The sequence below is a fragment of the Eulemur rufifrons genome, chromosome 7 (assembly GCF_041146395.1).
Source record: "Eulemur rufifrons isolate Redbay chromosome 7, OSU_ERuf_1, whole genome shotgun sequence".
In the NCBI taxonomy this organism is placed as follows: domain Eukaryota; kingdom Metazoa; phylum Chordata; class Mammalia; order Primates; family Lemuridae; genus Eulemur; species Eulemur rufifrons.
In genome coordinates, this window is record NC_090989.1 from 152,292,861 (window position 1) to 152,315,254 (window position 22,394).

The 22,394-nt window shown below is 48.4% G+C and overlaps 1 protein-coding gene across 1 annotated transcript in view; it reads right to left on the minus strand.

The window, feature by feature from the left end:
- Positions 1-21,919, minus strand: part of CCDC12 (coiled-coil domain containing 12) — a 51,122-nt gene extending 29,203 nt beyond the window's left edge. Inside the window, 2 exon segments of the mRNA XM_069475608.1 lie at positions 21,786-21,892; positions 21,895-21,919. Coding sequence (XP_069331709.1) covers positions 21,786-21,892; positions 21,895-21,919 — 132 coding nt within the window.
- Between the last annotated feature and the right edge of the window lie 475 nt (positions 21,920-22,394).

A 22,394-nucleotide genomic window follows, 5' to 3' on the forward strand; every position in this document is an offset into this window, starting at 1 on the left:
TTGGGGCTTCACCCCCTCCACAGGACCCAACAGGAAGTAACCCTTACGAAGGTCACACAGAGGGCAGGGTAAAATCCAGCTCCCCCACACACCTCTCAAGCAGCCAGACTGGCCCAGTTCCTCTGAAGCTAGGTCATGCCCCAAATTCCCACCAGGGCCCTTCCTGTAGGAGGCGCTGCGGTATGGAGGAAGCCCGGACTGCAGACCTGGACTGGGCAGGTGGTGGGTAAATCACGACGCACTGCTTTCCAGTGGTGGGACCCTGGGCAAACTGCAGGACCTCTCTGAGGCTCTGTCTCCTCCTCTGTTAAAGTGGGGCTGGGGCTAATTCAGCAGGGGTGGCTGTGCCTTACACAGGGTAACTTGGGTCCCCCATTTGGTGCAGAACCCCATACGACACCTAAGAAAAACAGCCTGCTGGCATCTTGCAGTGTTCCAAGTCCTGAAATCCATCAATGATGGGCCTGGCTGGAACCTGGCTCTTGCTGTATCCCTCCTGGGGAACCAGATGTTCCTTCTGTTCCTACCCATCCCTCACCCTGACTCAAGAAAACCCAAGAAAGCAGAGAGCCAGTTGAGTTCTAGGAGCCAAAACATACTTAACAAATACCCAGGACCGAGGAGCCAGGGCCTAGATCTATACTGGGAGATGGAAGGCCATTATTGTTAAACCAACCAGCAGAGAATCTGAGCTACACTTGTCATTTTTTACATGTAGTTACATTCATGTGAGTGGAACATATCATCCCTTTCAGATAGTGCTTCTTTTTTTGGCCAAGTTTCTGTAGATGACAAACTTAATTTTTAAAAATGAAGCTCAAATGAAAACAATCTAAGTGTCCATCAAAGGAAGAATGGGTAAAGAAAATGTGGTATATATACACAATGGAATACTATTTGGCATTTAAAAAGAAGGAAATCCTGTCATTTACAACAACATGGGTGAATCTGGAGAGCATTATGCTAAGTGAAATAAGCCAAGCTCAGAAAGATAAATATTCCATGATCTCACTTATGCATGGAATCTAAAAAAGTCAAACTCATAGAAGCAGAGAGTAGAACAGTGGTTACCAGGGGCTGGGGGTGGGGGTGGGGAAAGGGAAGATGTTGGTCAAAGGACACAAAGTTCCAGTTAGACAGGAGGAATGAGTTATAGAGATCTATTGCACAGCACGGTGACTATAGTTAATAATAATAATGTATATTTCAAAATTGCTTAAAGAGATTTTAAATGTTCTCATCACAAAAAAATAAATAGGTGAGGATATAAATATGTTAATTAGCTTGATTTAATCTTTGTATGCTGTATACATATAAAAAAATCACATTGTACCCCATAAATGTATAGAATTATCTGTCAATTAACAATAAAAAATGAGGCTCAAATTAAGAATGACCCATCTGATTCCATCAGGGGTGAGTGAGAAGAGGCCCCCAGCTGGAAGGACAGGCACCGCTTCTCTGCGGCTTTCCCACAGAATCCTTAATCCTACGCCCACTACAAAACTCCACAGCAGCTGAAAGACGACTGGTGGGCTTCAGCACTTTCCCCTAGCTGTGTGGGCTGAAGATTATGCCCATTTGAGGCTGGGCTATACCCAAGTCAGGTCTGTGCATGTCAGACCCAAATTCTTTCCATGGGACAGAGCTCAAGGCAGTTTGGGGACACAGACAACCACCTCAGTTCTTTCTACCACATACATCTGCTTGTTCGTCCTTTAGTTGTCTATTTTATCCTCCCTTCCAACAATTACCTGAGCCTCTGCTTCTCTCCTACAAAATGAGGGCAAAAATCCCAACTCTTCCCATTTTGGGGGAGTGGGGTAAGGATCAAATTTAACTAGGTTCCCTGAAATTGGAAGACTTCTCATTAGAAAGTGAGCTGCTGCGTGTAGTGGCTCATGTCTGAAATCCCAGTACTTTGGGAGGACTGCCTGAGCCCAGAAGTTCAACAGCAGCCTGGGCAACACAGTGGGACCCTGTCTCTATGAAAAATTAAAAAAAGTATCTGGATCTGCTGGCACACACTAGTAGCCCCAGCTACTCAGGAGGCTGAGCAAGGAGGATCGCTTGAGCCCAGGAGTTAAATGCTGCAGTGAGCTGTGATCACTCCACAGCACTCCAGCCTGGGTAACAGAGCAAGACCCTGTCTGAAGAGGGGAAGGGGAGAGGGGAGGAGAGGAAGAAAGCAAGCCAGCGAGCTCTGGGAAGGGCCAGACCCAAATGTTATTCATTTCTGTTCTACTACATTTCCTATAATAACAGCTGTCATTTTTATTAAACAACAGTATTCCAAGAAACTGATTACTCAATTAATTGAATAGAATTGATATTAAATATAATATTATTCAATCACTATAAAAATCTACTAAGGTCAGCACTCCTTTCATGGATAAAAAAATTGGAGGACCCCTGCAATTAAGTAACCCATCCATTATGAAAACTGTCAATCAGCAAAAAAAAAAAAAAAAGAGAGAGAGAAAAAAAAAAGAAAAAGTAACCCATCCAGAGTAACACAGCTTTGGGTTGCCAGGACCCAAATGGTAGGGTGGGCTTCAAACCTAGGCTGGTCCCCTCTAGAACCCCTGCCCTTTGCTCTGGCCCCACTCCTGTCCCCATCCCGCACACACAAGTGGTCTCACTGGTGTCTAAGGCACCTCTAATCACATTACAGGGTTGCTGTCACTTCAGAGAGATAAGATCAAACCCTCAAGAGCACCAGATATGGCCATTTCTTGGCCAGGAACTCCAATTCTGAAAGGCATCATAAGGAAATAAAAGAGTCATGCCACCTGTAATCCTAGCACTTTAGGAGGCCAAGGTGGGAGGATTGCCTGAGGCCAGGAGTTCAGAGACCTGACTGAGCAAGAGCAAGACCCAATCTCTACAAAAGATGGAAAAATTGGCCAGGGTGGGTATGCCTGTAGTCCCAGCTACTTGGGAGGCTGAGGCAGGAGGATCACTTGAGCCCAGGAGTTTGAGGTTGCTGTGAGCTACAATGACACCACTACGTAGACTCTAGCCCTGGTCTCCAAAAAAAAAAAAAGCCGTGTTTCTCATAATAGAACTGGAACTGAGAGGTAAGTCTAAGTGGCTGGGCATAGATAGGCACGCCAGCTGCTCAACTGACAGGCCAGAGGTGCCATTAAAACAGAGCTATGACGGGCAGCACCATGCAACAGACATGCACAGGAATGCAAGGCAGCAGAGTCCATACTACATACCATGATTGCAACTACGGCAACACTACACGTACAAATGGCCAAAGACTTCACAGGCTTGCACACGACTGTGGGTAATATTTTTTCCATCTTCTTTAATTCCGTTGTTATAATGACTTAATAACAAGAAAAAGCAATCAGAGGAACCCAGCTGCCTGTGGCTCACTGTCTTGACTCATACCCTTAACAGATTCTTCTGACCTTGAACTGGCTCAGTGAGAAACTATGGCTCAGACCCAACACAGCCCAACCAATGTCTAACAACCTTTCTCAAGCTTAACAAAAAAAAAGGACCAGCTTTGCTGGGGCATGAGAAGAGGGCAGACTGAGGCCGGTACATACCAGCGTCCTCTGCAGCCTGGGACTAAGCACAGCAGCAAACCCAGCAGCCACAGTGCAAGCCAAGTCCCCTTAAATCAGGATAAACACCTCCATTATTCAGGGCTAGAAATTTCAGTTAAGAAACTGACAGTGAACAACGAAGTCACCTCCCCACCCTCTCACCCTGCCCCAACCATTTCCCTTTTCTTGGAGCGGGGGAAGTCTCCTCCACCACAAAGCAGAACTCAACAACCACCAGGACTTCCTCACATGCTAAGCTCACAACTGCAGCAGGAGTGAGCCAACCACAAGGCAAACGATGAATCCATGCAACTGGGAAGACCCTGCCCTGGTGTGGGACAGCCTCACGTGACACTGGGAGGCTGCCTGGAACCCCTTTCCCATTGCCTCATAGCGGACAGCCAGAGTCATAGGCACAGGGGGCCCAGCTGGTCAGTTCTGGGGACTGGAACAAGCACCCAAAATCTCTGATCCTGAGGACATGCAGCTGGTACCTGACCCTCCCTAGATGTGTCAGGCCTGAAGACCAAAAGGCGGCGACCTTTCTCCACGAACTGCTGCTGGTGGATGGGATTTCGAGGCTGTGCGCACCAGGGAGGAGGAGCGAGCCTAGCTACTTTGTGTTCACCATCCTTGGAACTGCTGGAAAAAGCAAGCAAGGACCAGAAAACCTCAGTGGGTGGCCCTGCAAATGATACCCTTTTGCCTCCCAGACACACCTAGCCACGTGGACCTGTTTATACCAATTCCAGGTCCCTGATAGCTGCCAACAGCCTTCACTCGTGCCTGGCAACAGATGCACCAACCTCAAGAGCATCTATGACCTTTCACATGGGTAGATTTATTCTCAAAATGGGAAGGGTCACGGGATATAGTAACAGCTACCATTTATCAGAGAAATAGGTATTTCCCAGCCAACAGACAGCCAACACCACAGCTGGGACATCAGGGTTCCTGGAATCCGCATCACAACAGCAGCTATTCAAAGCCTGTGACCAACTAAAATGCCCAGTTCTTTTCCAATGTGGATAACTGTCAAAGCACTGCTAGTCCACGCCCAAACAATAGATTGTGGAGACCTAATTGTCTGACTTCACAATCACCCAGTGAAGTTCATCTTGCTGATGTCACCACACTTTTAAAAGCCTGCAGACTTTTAAATAAGCTCCTGGGCTTGTCCCCATGGGCAAGTCTATTTTTCCCTGAGGAAAATCTCAGCCCAGCCAACTTCCAAATCCACATCCCTGTCACCGTGTCTCTGAGTCTTGTCATCTGGCAGACAAAAAGGTGACTAAGGCAAGATCACTGCCCACAGGAAGGGCAGGGGCAAACGAAGGGGGCAGTAGACAGTGAACAGGTAATCACCCTAAAACGTGTCCAAAGCCTGCGTGCCAGTGGGACCTGAGCCCACCTGGAAGGCCAGACAAGCAGGCTGTCCAGAGAGGGAAGAGGGAAGAGGGAAGGCCCATGCTGAGAGGGCAGGGTGTGCTGGGGTCCCTGGAAGGAGTGGGTGTGGTGAGGCTGTACCCTGCCTGTGTCCAGGCAGGGACAGAGTGGTGATATCCAATGGCACTAGTGCAGTGGGACTAAGCCAGCCTGATGGGCTACACACTATCTCTCAAGCATTGAGAAGCCAGAGGACAGGTAGCAAGGTGGCAACAACAGGAATACAGTATTATTTATAAAGAGCACTTAGCAAAGGCCAGAAAGCAAAGGGCAAGGGTCACTCATTGGTTTAGGCCACTGAAAAAATAAGCCGGATGTGGGTTAGGAGAGCCACCTTTTTACCCCAAGGACAGCAAAGGGCAGCTGCCTCTGAGTCTGTCTGGAGGGACAGCCCCTTCCAGATGCACAGTACTAGGTAGTGCTTGCATATCTACTCACACTTCACTCTGTGCACACCAGGGCTTCTGGCCCTTACAACTACCTTGGGATCAGGTATTATCATCCCATCCAAATGACCAGGTGCCGAACAACTAAGGGACTTAACCAATGGCTCATGGCTAATAAAAGATGGGCCAGCATTTAAACTGACTGCACCATGTTTTCAAAACTCTTTCAAGTAAATAGCCCCAAGGTTTAGGTGTACTTTGTGCACAAAAGCTAGAGAGGTATGACCACGGCCTTAACTAGTATGAGCTGTCAAAAAAAAAAAAAAAAAAAAAAAATATGACCATGTCCATTCTTAGACCAAATGAGAAATATAAGAAACCACAAACTTGCAGGACTGCAAAGGTCTCAGATATCATTAAGCAGGATGAACCAGATCCAGCAGCCCAGGGAATGTGTTATAAATAGCACCTACCAAAAATCAGAATCTTCCAGGGTAAGACCTGGGAATCTGAATGTTCAAAGAGCTCACCTACTGTCAGGTCATGCCTCTAACACATGGCCCAGGTGAGCAGCCTCTCAGTCAGACTACATCCCTCCTCTTCAACAGGTTGACCCGGGGGAGGAAGTGATCTGCAGAAGGCTACATCCAGCTGCCTGAAGGCTACTGTGGTCACCTGGTGGGCTCTGGACAGGAGCAGGCAGGATGAGAGGAAACACAAATCACTCATGTAACCTAAACATCGTGAGGCCCAGAAAAGATCCAGGTGAAGTGTGCAGCAAGAGAAGGGCAAAAGCTAGGGCTGGATCTCAGGTCTCTGGACCTCAAGTGTCTGGCCACTGCACCATACTGCCTGGAGCGATGGAGGAAAGTGACCGGAGCCTGAGTTCCCAAGCCATTCTATGGGCTGCCTAGTGCCTGAGCCCCTCCCTTCACTTGAGAAAGCTCCACCTTGAGCCTTGCAGGAGGAAGAGTCCGCCCCACACCACAGAAGCCCCAAGTGCCCCACTCACTTTCTAGCCTGCCTTGAAGCAGGAAGGTGATTCTGGCCCTGCTAATATACCCACAAAAGATTCAGAACGATGAGTGGTGACCTGGGGTGGGGGAGCTGCAATAAGATTGATTCCAGGGTACAGGGCAGCAGAGCAAGCTGCAGTGTACTTGAAGGCAGCAGTGGTTTCCTCATGGAGCCATTTTCCAACTTCCTTGTGTTGGACTTCTTTCTGGCTAGGTACCTGAGGCAGGCTCTCTTTAAAATAATGAACAAACATTCACTTTGTTTTGTTCTAAAACCAGTCAGAATGGATGGTTCTGGTGCTTGCAACTAACTGTCTTGGCTACACATGGCCATTTATAGCAATAACCTAATAATAAAGTGCAAGCAGCACCGTATAGCGCTCAAAGTTTTCTTATGTTCCACAGCTCATCTGATCCACAGGGACAACCTGGGATGCAGGCAGGACAGAGGTTCTTTTTTTTTTTTTTTTTTGAGACAGAGTCTTGCTTTGTTGCCCTGGCTAGAGTGAGTGCCGTGGCGTCAGCCTAGCTCACAGCAACCTCAAACTCCTGGGCTTAAGCGATCCTACTGCCTCAGCCTCCCGAGTAGCTGGGACTACAGGCATGTGCCACCGTGCCCGGCTAATTTTTTTTTTTCTATATATATTTTTAGCTGTCCATATAATTTCTTTCTATTTTTAGTAGAGATGGGGTCTCGCTCTTGCTCAGGCTAGTCTCGAACTCCTGAGCTCAAACGATCCGCCCACCTCGGCCTCCCAGAGTGCTAGGATTACAGGCGTGAGCCACCGCACCCGGCCGGGACAGAGGTTCTGATGCCCACTCTGCAAATGGAGAAAATAGGACTCAGGATATTAAGTGGTCTGTGAGCTTGGTCCCGGTGTCTTCCCAAGTCTCCTGACTACCACAATGGCCAGTCGCTAATGTAAGCCAGCCAAGGTCCTTACCTGGCCTACGGGCCATCTTTCCATTCCTTCCATCCCAACACAGAGCTGAGAATGAAATGTATGGGGCCCAATATCAGGCATTCAAGTGTGAAAGGCAAAATTCTCCACAAGTCAATTTCCAGGCAAGTCAGAGGTTTACACAGCAACAAAATGTGCTGAAGCTCCTAGGAGACTAGAAGCTATTTTAACCTCTTATCAGCTGCTTCTCAGAGTGTCACAATCTGAGGAGAAGTAAAAGTAAGACAGTTGTCTCCTCTCTGGTGTGATCTAATAATAAGTGATAAAATCCTAATTAAAACCAAATTTACACTACAAGTCAGAGCTGGCACATTTATTTGTGGGGGAAAATATTGCTTACCCAAGGTCTTATAATCCTCACCTACACACACTTCCTTTGGATGCACAGCATTTTTTTTTTAACCATATACTCAGCTGAAAGGTTGAGAAAGCAGAACCATACCTGGAATCAACCCACTAGCTCTGACAACCCCGAGCTGTGGGACCCTGGACAAGTTCTTTAGCTTCTCAGAGCTGCAGTTTCTTCAACTGCAAAATGGCATTAAATTAGAAAATGTGGCCAGGCACAGCAGCTCGCACCTGTAATCCTAGCAATCTGGGAGGCCGAGGTGGGAGGAGAGCTTAAGCTCTAGAGTTCAAGACCAGCCTGAGCAAGAGTGAGATCCTGTCTCTACAAAAAAATAGAAAAATTAGCCAGGCATCATGGTGAGTGCCTATAGTCCCAGCTACTCAGGAGGCTGAAGCAAGAGGATCACTTAAGCCCAGGAGTTTGAGGTTGCTGTGAGCTATGATAATGCCACTGCGCTCTACTTGGGGTGACAAAGCAAGACTCTGTCTCAAATAAATAAATAAATAAATAACATACATATGTGATGTGACAGCTCTGCACTATAGCAGGCCCAAAATAAGTCCCCAGTCAGTAGGCACCAACCATGGTGATGACAGTGGAGCCTGCCACTCTTCCCTGTGTCTTCAGGGTGAGGCCCTTCAAATTCCACTGCCCAAGTGATGCCCACCACTTTCTGTAAAAGGGTCACATAACACATCCCCGCATTCATGCCTCATCCCTTCCTTCAGTTCACCCAGGGCAGCCAGCAGCGTCATCCAGAAGAAGACGGAGCCTTGCCATCAAGCTAACCACAGTTTAGAAGGGCAAATCCTACACGCGTGCAGAGAACACGAGTCCAAGTCAGAAAAGGCCAGCCATAGTGTGCAGGGGAACAGGAAGGTGCAAGGAAGGAGCCTTCCACAGATGGTCTTCCCAAATTCAGACCACCTCCACACCTGCCTGCTCTGCTCTTGTCCCTTCCTTTACCCAAAACTCCTCTTCCTCTTCCATGCTCTGAAATAGCTATCACCCCTCATGGCCTCCATTCAATCCCTCCTCAAGTATTTCCTGGGTGCCTCCGCCAGGTCAGGCTCTGTCTTGTCAGTTATGCAGCCTGGGGCACAGAGCTCAAATGGGGACAAGACTCATAGGCCAACCAATGAGATAAAGCATGGTCCGTATAACCACACTAGGTGCAGAAGCTCCCTCCTCCATGAAGCCCAGGCATGCAAGTGTCTCGATGCCCACCCCCGCCCAAGCCTTCCCTCCAGGCTGCCAACAGCTCTTGTACTCCTCCTCCCTATATGTAAGGTATCATAACCCGTGGTACAGCCTCTCCCCACTGAGGCCCAGCCTGACCTTGCCTGAGGCAAGGGCCGACCTCACTGACCTCATTCCCCACACAGGACCTGGGCAGAGAGGTACTCAAGCATAACAAAAAGGACAGCCAGGTGAGGAAACTGACTCCTCCTCGCCCTACAGAGCTTAGCACTCACTCTTACTCCCCACATAGATGGAAGCTGCCTGAGTCAGGGACTCCTGGACCCAGGGCAGGAAAATTCTGCCTTTGCCAGGTGATGTCAAACACAGGTGCCTTTCTTTAGGATTCAAATCAACCTGCAAGAAATCTAGTGGTGCCCTGCCCTGAAAACAATGCGGGGAGGGCTGTCCTTGAAAGGACAAATGTTTTCTGCTCAGCCACTCATACTTTCTCTAGACAGAACAGCTCTTTAAGAGCCCTCAATCAAAACAGCTCTGGAGTGTGGATGTTACTGCCCACAGGGAGGCGTTACCACAGCAACTGTTTTTCCTCTGGAATTCTTTCAAGAGTACAGACTGTTGCTTCCCTCCAAAACAAAACCGGGGAGAAGCCAGGGCACCAGGAAGGCCCCAGAGGAAAGAGGAGGGCCAGACATGTCTGAGCCACAGAACATGGCTGTGTAGGTCCCCCCATCTCTGAACACCTGGCTTAGAAACAGCAGGTCTCTCCCAGTTGCTTAGGAAGAATGTGTGGAGGAAGTGAGCTGTGAGGAGGTACTTATGTGTTTTGGGGTGTGTGGGATGTGTTGGTAGGGGGGTTGAAGTGTGTGTAGTTGTGGATGGAGAGTATGTGGGGGGTATACAGGGAGTGGGTGTGTTTGAGGGAAGGGAGGTGCTGTTCGGGGTGGGAGGGGAGTTGTGTGGGGAGGGGGCGGGGGTGTGCAGCGGTGTTGTGAGGTTCGGCAAGTGTGAGGAGGGTGGGTGTGTTGCAGGCAGGGGAGCAGGCATGGGGGGGTATCCTGTGGTATATGTATGTGTATATGTGTTGGAGGTGGGTTGGGGGTATGTAGGGGTGTGCTGTTGGAGGTGTGTGGGGAGGTATGTGGGTGTGGGTTGGGGGAAGTGTTCCTCAGTACCCCAAGAGGAAATGTGAGACACATCTTCCCCAGAAACAAGAACATGAATTGCATTTCTGTACTATAATTCTTGGTACTACAGATCAACTATATGCTGGTCCAAATGTCTCTGCAAGCGTCAATGGAAAGGCAACCACCATTTAAAACACAACTGACCTAGAAGCAATCACTTGAGGCAATGCATATTTCTAGTCAGAACACCCCTCGTCAGTTGGTCCAGAGCATGGCAGAGTCTTGTTGGCAGGCCAGGAGGGAAGCACTGGGAGGCTCCTGTCTTCCCTGAGTCCACGGTAAGTCCTTAATCTGGTACACAAATCCTAAAGAGCTCAGAGTCAGTGGACACAGCATATCCAGTACAGTGACACCGCCATGGGGCACCCAGGAAATGTCTACATGTTTAGTTAAAATAAGCTTAAAATGGCCAAGCACTGTGGCTCACACCTGTAATCCCAGTGCTTTAGGAGGCGGAGGTGAGAGGATCATTTGAGGCCAGGAGTTTGGACCAACATAACAAGACCCTATCTCTACAAAAAATAAAATAAATTAGCCAGACATGGTGACACACACCTATAGTCCCAGCTACTCAGGAGGCTGAGGCAGGAGGATCACTTGAGCCCAGGACTTGAGGCTGCAGTGAGCTATGATCACACCACTACACTCCAGCTTGGACAACAAAGTAAGACCTTGTCTCAAAAAAACACAAAAAACACAAAAAGACAAATGCCAAACAATAAATAGTGCTGAGTCATTGATATCCATATGGGGGGAAGAATCTTGACCCCTACCTTACACCATACAAAATTAATTCCAGATGGGTTACAGGTCTACAGGTGAAAATTAAAACAATGAAACGTCTAGATTACAACATAAAGGAATATCATCTTGACCTAGATGTAGGCAATTATTTCATTAAACACCCCATGAAATATATTAGGGAAAAAGATGACAAATTCGACTACATTAAAATCAAGAACTTCTGTTCATCAAAGAATACAGCTAAAAGCCTGGAAACTCAAACGCAAGAGAGGAAGAAGAGATAGTTACAATACATATGTGGAACAAAGGACTCATAAAGAACTCCTAGAAATCAATAAAAAAAAGTGTCAGGCAACCCAATAAAAAAGGGAAGGGGCAAAAGACATGAACAGGCACTTCACATAAACATATGAAAAGATGTTCAACTTCATTAGTTAGGAAATACAAATTTAAACAACAAAAGGATACCACTACACCTCTACCAGCATGATGAACATGAGAAAGACCAACCATACCAAGTGTTGGAGAGGAACTTTCATACACTGCTGGTGAGAGTACAACATGGTACAGCCATTTTGGAAAGCTGTTTGACAGTATCTACCCTATATACCCTATGACCTAGCCATTCCACTCCTTGGCACAGACCCAACTGATGTGTACATATGTTCACCAAGACATGTACAAGATTGAGAATCGCAGCACAGTCCATAATAGCTCCAGCCTGAAAATCCAGAGTGGAATGGATAAAATGTGGTGCACGTTCAAATAATGGAATACTGTACTGAAATAAGAATGAACTAATGCCATACCCAACAACTCACAAACATAATGATGAATGAAAGAAGCCAGATACGAAAGACTACATACTATATAATTCCATTTATATAAGGTTTGTAGCTGGGCGCAGTGGTTCACGCCTGTAATCCCAGCTACTCGGGAACATGGCTTGAAGCCTGGGCAACACAGCAAGACCCTGTCTCTAAAAAAATAAATAAATAAAAAAGGTTCAAAAGTAAGGAAGGCCAGCCTCTGGTGTTAGAAGTCCAGAGTAGTGTGAGCACCGAGGTGGGATTCTGGGATTTCTTGTTCTGAGCGACCAACTATGGCTTTGTTCATTTTATGAAAATTACTGAGCTGATTTGTGTCCTTTTCTCTATGTATGGTATCTTTCAACTAAAAGTTTTCCAATGCCACTAAGGAGTCATTAAAAAGAAAACTTTAAGCCCATCTAAAAACCAAAAATCAAATCATTAAATCTAAACAGAGCAAATTCCATCTAGAGCCCATTACCAGTCCACGGCCTATTAGGAAGGAAATGTGTATCACTGCCTGACTCCGCACCACCACCCCCGATCCACAGTCCATGGAAAAATTGTCTTCCATGAAACCGGTCCCTGGTGCCAAAATAGTTGGGGACTGCTGATCAAGAGGACTGTAAAAAAAAAAAAAAAAACAACAAAGTCTTCCAAAGAGTGGACTGTATCAGGACCCCCAAGCACACCCAGAAGACAGCTACTCAGACACCAAGAGGGAAGCACACCCCACTTCACACCCCACTGGCTCCAGGAGACAGGCGAAAACTGAGGAGTTTCACCAATACCACATTTATTCTTTTGTTGCAAAAGCTAATAGAAAGATTAAAAACCAACTTGAATTTTCAGATACCTTTGTTTTCCAATTCCCTGTCCCCTATCAGTAAAGCCTTGGGAATACCAGTTAAGTCTTACAATACCACAAAAGTTACCCAAAGAGGAGATTGAGGCAGAACAACTGTGTCACTGGCAAAGCAAGAAAGAGAGATCTTGTTTTGTGGCATCGAGCCTCTTCCGCTACATGGAGGCTGTTTCAGCCACCACAGATGAGCTAAACCATGAAGGATCCAGAACAGCCATGCAGCTGCCTCAGTGGAAGTCCTGCCCTCCCAAGGAAACTCAGAAAGAGGCTCACCCTGTGCCCAGGCCAGTTGTTTCCTTCTGGCATATCAGACCAAGTCAAGGGAAGATCTCATTCTCTTCCATGTAGCCCAGTGCAGAGTCCCTCCCTGCACAGCTGGAGCACCAAGCCCACCCCACAGGAAGAGCACCACCGAACTCAACCAGGAGGCTGTGGGCTCCCAGATGCCCATTTCCAGGAGCCCCAGGAGGTAACCAGGGTCAGAGGACCAGGGAGTGGGCCCTGTGTGATTCTGTACAGTCCCTTGCCTCTCTAAGTCTCAGCTGTCCCATCTATAAGGGGGCCCTCACCAGGGTTAAAACAAGAGTGTAGCAGAAGGAAACACCTACCATACTTCCCATCTCTCAATTCCCTTGTGCACACACCATTTCATTTAATCTTGTCCTGGGAGGCAGGGGTTACTGTGGCCACTTTCCAGCTGGAGAAGGACATAAAGAGACTTACCTATCTACAGGTCCCAATGTTAGCAGAGAGGCAGAGCAGGGTGGCAAAAGCAACCTGTCCAGGCAACCTCTAGCTCAGGGAACCATGAGAGAACCAGCCAGCCTGACTCAGAGGCAGCAGTCACATTCGGGAGCCACAGCGCAGCCCTCAGGGATGGGGCAGGGGCAGAAGGGGAAAGGGGCCAGAGCAGCAATGTGAAGATCTGGGGGCAAGCCACTCTTGGGCACCAGCAGCTGAACAGTGGGTGAGCCCAGAGACCAAGGCCATGAGGGCACTGCCTCAGCTGGGTGCCACCTCTCCTGAGAGGATCAGTGGGTCTCCTAGTTGGGGTCCAGTAAGGCCCTACAACAGTACAAGGGAGGCTCAATTCACAGTGAGGCTGTGGCTACCACGCTGCACCTCAGTCCGGCTGGCCTGGACTCTACTGGCACCTTCCCCTCCCACACACTTCTCCAAGACAGGTGGACCAAGCTTGCTTAGCACCTTGTCTTGTCAAAACCCACTCCCAGTCCTCACCTGGCTACTTTCAGCCCCACTGCCCGCTCCTCCAAGTTTCCTCGACAACTCTTCCAACAACTCCTAAATGTCCAGGGGTGAGCCTCAGGGCACAGGCTGATAGATTCCCCGACTCCTCTGTCTTTGCTGTCTAAGCTGTGTCCCCAGGGGCCTGCATCTAGACCCAGGACTTCAAATCCTGAATCCATCTCCAGTCCAGATGTCTGCTTGACTTCTCTCTCCACTTAGATGTCTAATAGTCACCTCAGGCTAAACGTGGCCAAAGCCAGACTCCTGCTTTCCCCTTCAAAGCCACTCTCCCTGTACTTCACCACCTCAGGAACAGGTGCCACCAGCCACCCAGCTCAGTCACCCCCACAGTCCATCTGTCCGTACCTCTGCCTCACCCCAAGGCTCCTGCAGCAGCCTCCTACCCTCTACACAGTTAGTCAGGGCAGGGCACGTCACCTGTGCCCAGGCCTCCAATGACTCCCTGTCACCCTTAGAGTGAGGTCCAACCTTGGTGGCCCCCAAGGCCCCTCTCTAACTGGCCCAGGCCCTCTCCACTCTCATGCCCCCTCCCCACCTCCCACTGCTCACTCTACTTCTGCCCTTCAAACAAGTCAAGCTAGTTCTTGCTCAGCTTGGAATACTCTTCCCTGGATCTTGACATCTTACCCCTCCACCCTGTCTCAAATCTCCCACTCAGAGAGGTCTTTCCAGGCTGGGGCAGCTGCGCAGCCCTTCCCCCAACATGCACGCACGCATGCTCGCGCGCGCGCTCTCTCTCTCCCCCCCAGGTTCCTGACATCTTTCCTGTTTACCAGTATATTCCTCCCATGGAAGCCCCTTGAGGCAGGGAGGCAGTCTTGTTCATGGCTATATCCCCAGGGCCTGCCACACAGCTGGTACTCAATACCTGTTTGGTGGCTGGCTATGGAGTTCCTGCAGTGAAGATGGGAGGCTGATGCTCCAGGGAAAAAAGGTGTCTTACTTCTAGTGACAGAATGTCAGGGATCAATCAGAGAGTTCCAGAAAAATACAACATCAGAATCATCAAGGAAACTTTTTAAATGCATGAATTTCTAGGCTTATACCAGGACCATGATAGAAGGTCTGGGGTAGAGCCAGAGAAGGGATTCCAAATTGTCTCCCCAGATGATCCTGATGCGCAGGTAGGAACCTCTGATTCATCCAGTACTTCATCTTACATGTTGAAAACCGCAGAAGGGATGACTCCAGCCAAAATTTCAACACTGGTTCATCACAGGTGTCTATGCTGAGAACCCCAAATCTCCCACCCCCAATGTTCTCCCTATTACTGCTTCCAAGACTTCAGGGTCTAACAGCCTGGGCAGAGAAGGTCAGTCCTTAGGAAGAACAGGGACTACACACTACACCTTGGCTGTGGCCCTGCAAATCCACTTTCTTCTTAATCTAACACTTGGCACTAAAAATGAACTCTACCTTCAAAGAGTTAGGACTGGACTGAGTAAAGACAGGGTCCAGAATGACCTCTTTGCTTCCATGGGAAGCAGGGCCAGCTGCACCCACTGTCTCCCCAGCAGGATGTCCCCACTTCCTAGTGGGCAAGGAAGAAAGGACAGACATCCATGTTTATACAAAGGGCCATGTGCAAGATCTTGAGCCAGACACTTCACAGACAGCACCTTTCTCTCTTCTCCCACCTACTGATGAGGTCAGAAGCTGTATCTTGATTTTACAGACAAGGAGAGGGAGCATCAGAGTTTTTAAAGACTTGCTCTGGGTCCCACAGATGAGATGAATGGAGCAGAGATTTAAACCTGGCTCCAAAGCCCATGGTCTCTCCGCTACATCACGTGGCTTCCACCAGGCAGCCTAATGGCAACTGATGTGTGTGAACGATGGAAGCCCTTATCTGGGGGCTGCTTATTCCCAAGCACATGGGATGAGGGGTGGTGAGGGATACAAGGCCAGGGCTTAAGGGTTAACCTAGGATCTGCAACAACCCAAAACACCACTGCGGGAGGTTCCTTCGATCCAAGGTTTCCTGAGCTATCAAAAAGGGATGAGCCAACACCTACCTCAAGGGGCTGCTCTGGGGACTGAACAAGTCATGAGATTCCACCATAAACTGCCAAATACAAATATTATGACTGCCAACATGCATAAGGCTGTCAACATAGGAGGCAGTAACCTCCTCAGCTGACTTTACAACCAGGCTGTTGGGCATGGGGATGCAGCCACGTGGCCTAAGGACAGAGGCAGCTTCCTGAGGCATGATCAGGCCGTGACAAGTCTGCTTCCTCATCCATCATGCTGGGCCCTTCTCCACTGCCTCTGCCCCCAACCGCAACGCTTGCTAGCCCCTCCCACTCACTCCCTCATTCATCTTTCCTCAACTGGCCAGGACCCTCTCTGGTGCCCCCAAGTCAGAAAGTACTAGTGCAGGCCCTCTACCTTGGCAATGCTCCCACCCTCCACACTGCACACTTTCTATGTAGATCACAACTATGCCACTCTGCGTCGTCAGCGCTTAACTCCATAGGGTGTATTAATACATGCAGAGGGCCTCAAATCAGCGTCTGCTGGAGATACCGGCCATGAAGACGGCCAACTTCCAAGCCCTCTGCCCAAATCTGGGCTCCCAAGACTGGTCCGACAGTCATGTGGGTTCCCACCTACTCTCTTCCTCTTAGCTCTCAACAAATGAAGTTTGGGTAGAGGCACAGTTTCTTATGAGTCAGGCTAAAGAGAGCAAGTCCTCCAGTGATGCAACGTCCAGTAAGGTAGGCATGAGTCACATGTGGCTATTTAAATGCCAATTAACTAAAATTAAATAAAATGTCACATTAGCCACATTTCAAGCACTCAAAAGCCACATGTAGGATATAGCTATGATGCTAGACAACAGATTGAGAACACCATCACTGCCCAAAGTCTACTGAACAGCACCGCTGTAATCTCTAGAGCCAGGTAAAAACCAGGAATTGCTTCTGAACCTACAAGCTGACTGCCAGACCTCAGCCCTGAGGCTGCATCCAACCCCTGAGGGCTGGTCAGCCAGACACCCAGTCTCCCTCTGTCTCAGGGCAGCGAGAGACAGTCCACTTCAAGTCAAAGGCTAGGAAAGCCAACAGCCAAGGAGCAAGCGCTTGTTCCAAGTTAATCACCTTTAGAGAGCCTCCATTTGGCTGCTGAGGAAGAGAGGGGTCAAAGGAGGACAAAGTGCCCTCACACTGCCCTGCTGGACAGCACCACAGAGAAATGACACAGCTTCACCCTACACAGCCTTAAACTGTTCTCTTACTTATCCAGCTTGGAACTTCTGGATAAGCATCAAGAAATGAGATTCAAATACATTACAGAACAGTGTGCCTGGGCTGGCTGCCTTCCCTGCTGGAAATCCTAGCTCCAAACTTGGCTACCAAAGCACTCAGCTCAGTACTTTCAACTGTGCCCCTGCCCCAATCACTGCCAAGTACTTGCTGTCAAAACTTCTGGAGCATCTCCACTGTCACCTCTATGTCCCTGAATGTTCTCACCTCTGAAATGTTCCCCTGGAACACTCTCCTCTCCAGCTACCTCAATCCCCACCCTTCCTGGCTCAGGTCAAGTCCCACACTGCCTTCCCATAAGCTTCCCCAGACCCCAACTGGCTTTCCCAGAAAATGAATCCCACCAGTACAACCTTTCCGCTTGTCAAGCTGGGCTGGCTGTACAGGAAGGATGCCGTTTCAGTGCTGTGTCCTATACAGCACCAGTCTCCAACCTTTTGGCACCAGGAATCTGTTCCATGGAAGACAATTTTTCCATGGACCGAGGGTAGCAGAGTGGGGTGTCATGGGTGGGGGGAGGTGGTGCAGAGCTCAGGAGGTGATATGCAGCCAGTTTCCGAATAGGCCACAGCCCGGCGTCTGGGGACCACAGCTATACAGAATCCCCCTCCCCTAGGGGGTCTTGCAAGGGCTGGAATCCAGGAGACATCCCTTCCTCTCCAGGACCTGGGGCATTCCAGCACCTCTCAGCCTTTTGCCTTGCCTGCCTCACAAATTAGTCACATCAAGTAGGCTGACAAGTTCTTTGTAAAACTTGTAAAACTATAGCTGCATGACCACCACAGAGCTTTATGCTGAACAATGTATGTAAACACTGCAACCCCTAATTTGTCTCTCTTCATCTGCCACAATCTCAGGGCTCTGATACATCCATAGCATCACTAAATTATGATTTTATAGCCTGGGAAGGAAGACAAAAAAAACTATGAGGAAAACCAACCCTATGCCCCAAATCCTGAGGCCTCCAGAAAAACCATGCACACAGTAGGAACTCTGTGAAGGACCTGCCACTGAATGCTAGGGGACTAGCAAGGAGCCACCCCACGTGGCAAAAAAAAACGTTCTCTCCTTTGGCAGATGCAGGCAGAGAAGGTGCTCAATTCTTGAGTCTGTTGTCACATTAGAAGCCTGATCTAAAAATGTGGAGCCACTTCCTCCCCGAGGGAGGAGACTTCTGGGGTCTTATCTGGCAGCAGCAGGCAGTCACACTTCCTCCCCAGTCTCCCCACTTAAAGGTCCCTCAGGAAATGATTAAATTAACTCAAAGTTTAGACCCTTGACTATCTTTCCCCCAGGCATTTACCCTACTAAAAAGTCACTCAAGAACTGTGGAGATTGAATATGACACTAGAAACATAGGCAACAAAATAAAAACAGACAAACTGAACTTCATCAAAATTAAAAAAACTTTTGTGCATCAAAGGACACTACAAAGAGAGTGAAAAGATAACACAGAGAATGGGGGGGAATCACTAAATTCCATATCTAATAATGGTTTAATATCTAGAATATATAAACAATTCAACTCCACCCAACAACACAAAGACAACCCACTTAAAAATATAAGCAATGGACTCGAATAGATACTTCTCCAAAGAAGGTATTCAGAAGGCAAAGAAGCACAGGAAAGATGCTCAACACCACTTATCATTAAGGAAATGCAAATCCAAACTACAATGAGATACCACTTCACACCCATCAGGATGGCTATAATTTAAAAAAAGAAAATAACAAGTGTTGGGGAGGAGGCTGAGAAATTGGAAGCCTTGTTCACTGCTGCTGGGAATGTAAAATAGTGCAGCCACTGTGGAAAACAGCATGGTAGTTCCTCAAAAAGTTAAATGTAGAATTACTATATGATCCAGGAAATCCACTTCTGGTTATAAACCCAAAAGAAGAGTTCAAAGCAGAAACTCAAACAGATATTTGTACTCCCATGTTTATAGCAGCATTATTCACAATAGCCAAAGGGTGGGAGCACTGACCTCATCTCTCTGGAGTCCATGTGTTCCAGAAAAAAGAAAAAAAAAATGCAACAGCTAAAATGTAGAAGCAACCCAACTGTTCATCAACGGATGAATGGATTTACAACCAATAGACTATTATTCAGCCTTTAAAAAGAAGGAGAGTCTAGGCCAGCAGGTGACTCATGCTTATAATCCCACCACTTTGGGAGGCCATGGCAGGAGGATGGCTTGAGGTCAAGAGTTCAAGACCAGCCTGGGCAACATAGCAAGATCCTGTCCCTACAGAAATTTTTTTTAAAAAATTAGCCAGGCGTGGTGGAATGTGCCTTTAGTCCCAGCTACTCAGGAGGCTGAGACAGGGGGATCACTTGAGCCCAGGAGTTTGAGGCTGCAGTGAGTTGTGAGCTATGTACTCTGCACTCCACCCTAGGCAACAGAGTAAGATCCTGTCTGGAAAAAAAAAACAAAACAAAACAGGAGATTCTGATACATGCTACACAAGGATCAATCTTGAAGGCATGGTAAGTGAAATTAGCCAGTCGCAGGACAAATACTGTATGACTCAATTTATATGAGGTACCTAGACAGTCAAATTCATAGGCAAAGAAAGTAGAACGGTGATTGCCAGGAGCTGGCGGAAAGGAGCAATAGGGAGTTATTGTTTAACAGGTAGAGTTTCTATTTGGGATGATGAAAAAGTCCTGTAAATAGACTGTGGTAATACTTACACAACACTGCGAATGTACTGAATGCCACTGAATTAGACACTTAAAATGGTTAAAGTGGTAAATTTTATGTTCATTTTACCACAGCTTTAAAACACAGAAAAAAGTAACGATCAAGCCATATTCCCAGCCCAGTGAGATAATCCCTCTTTAAAAGCCAGTTCTGATGGTCTGACAAATCCTTCCCATGGCAATGGGCTCTAAAGATGCTATTTTGTCCCTTGTATTCTGACCTCAAATCCAGTAGTCTGGGCTTTAAATCCAAGCAAAGAGCTCAGGTGGACTATCCACTGTTTGAAAGGCTGAGGCTTGAGCTTCTCTGATCCAGGCAGTTTGCGGGATAACTGTCTGATATGTTCGACAGGCTCCCAACATAAGCAGAAGACAATTTGGCCAGCTTTTACTCTCTATTACTTCCCCTTTCACTGTCCCACAGGACACCAGACTGCCATGCAGAAAGGAAAACAGGCCAGACTGATCAGCCTGGTTTTTTTAAAGTTGGAAAGTGGAATCCCTATTTCCCCCACCTCTGGCAGGTCTGGATATTTAATATTCTTTGTACTTCATACAGTGAAGGACATGGTTTTCACCTATCCAACAACAGAAGGGACAACCTTGGCCCTCTGTGGTCTCTAGGGCCCTTTCACAAAGATATCCCGTTAGATCTCAAAATAACCCAGTGAGAATGAATGTGTACGGGTTATTATCCCCCACTGGAGACATGAAGAAACTTGGGCTCAGGAAGATGAAGCAATTTGTCCCAAGTCCCACAGCCCCAAGTAACAGGGCCAGGGTTTGCACACAGGTAGTGAACTTCAGAGTTGTCCTTCCTCTGCGTTACTTCAGAAAGATGAACAAAGCAGAAATGAAATCAGACCATTTTGAAGTTAAACAAAAGCAAGTAAAAATGCTTCCCAATTTGGCAACTAATATGACTAGTAGGTTCATCTCCAGAGAAGCAGCCTGGGAAAGAACTAAGCACCCCTTCTCTTTCTGTAACCGGCTCCATGAACCCATGTATGTTTTTCATAACTCTCTCCCTCAACTAACTACTTGACCCTTTGAGTAATTTCCCAGAAATGATGGACTGAAACTCCTGGCCTTAAGAGATCCTTCCGCCTGGGCATCCCAAAGTGCTAGAATTGTAGGCCTGAGCCACTGCACCTGCTTTGAAATGATGGATTTTCTACAAAACAAAGGAGCTGAGATTCTGAAGGCCCTAGGGCAGACTTCCTGACGCCAAGATTCAACAACCCCCACAACCCGCCCCTAATGCATGTAGCCCCTTGTGAGATACACCACGACCTGCCACAAGGCACGTGGCCCCTCCTTTAAAAGCCCATGATATCCCTTAGTTGTGGAGAGGGATTCGAGACAGCTTCTCCAGGACAAGACGTCTGTCGTATTAAATTCCTTCCTTGGCAATCCTCGTTGTCTCAATAATTGGATTTTTGTGCCACAAGCAACTGGACCTTGACTGAACCCCCTTGTGGTTTCGACATTATCCTGTGGTCCACCCTAACTTAGACATTCTTAGATCTTTTCTTTCGGATTTTTGCAGTCAATGACTGGTGCTGCGCGCCTAGGGCACAGTCACTTGTTGCCGTGTCCAAGGAGCGCTGTCGGACAGCGGAGTCTGCCAGACTCAGGGCAATCAAGCGTGGGGGTGAAAGGCTGGCCACGCCATGGAAAAAATGAACAAAACACACATCTAAAACTAGAAGCGGCCTGGACACCCACACGGGGAACACCCGCCAGCCAGGCAGGAGCCAATGGGACTGCAGGGGTAAGACCACTGCCCTACCGGGCCCCGCGCACGCGCGCCGACCTCACGGACACTTTGAAAGAGTACTGCACCAGGCAGCAGGCTTCGTGGGCGGGCGCCATCTTCGCGCGCATGCCCTAGCTGCCCGCACATGCGCGCTTAGGCAGCTGTCGTTCCCCAATAGTCCCCTGTTTCCCCCAACCCCCGTTCTGGACCGGAAACGTTGGCTGCCTGAGCTACGGCCCTCATTCTGTATTTCTTACCTTGCGTCCAGTTTTCTCCCGTAGGGCTTTCAGCCGTTCCTTTCGCCGCAGCGCCTCTTCCTCTAGGCGGCCTACACCGGCCGCAGTCGCCGCCATCTTGCCCGCCGACCCCCTCCTTTTCTCTTGTCCTGCATTGCGCAGGCCTAAGGCCTAACGTCTCACGGCCAATCCAAGGACGAGAACGAGAGAGCAGGAAGTCCTGCAAGCCAATCAATGCTGAGTTTTTACGGGAGGGCCCGCCCTTTTCCTGCGGGCAAATTGCCTAGCAGGTGGGGAGCCAGAAAAAAAAAAAAAAAAGGTGCTAAGGCTCGATTTGTCCAACGCTAATCCGTGAGAAAGCAAGTGGAATCAGACCTGAGAGAAGGAGACTAGAGTGCGTCGATCGCTACGGTTCTGCCGAAGCCCTAACCACAGCTCACTCCATGCGGCCTCTTGAAATGCCCTGACCCTTCCTTGTCCACTTGTCCTGATTCTTCAAGGCTCGAATGCCTTCAAGAAGCCTTCCCTGACCCTCCACTCCGATTCCACCCTAATATGACGTCTGCCTCCACGCCTCTCCAGCTATAAGTGGCTCCCCAGGCTCACCTGACCAAGTGCTGCTAAGCCCTC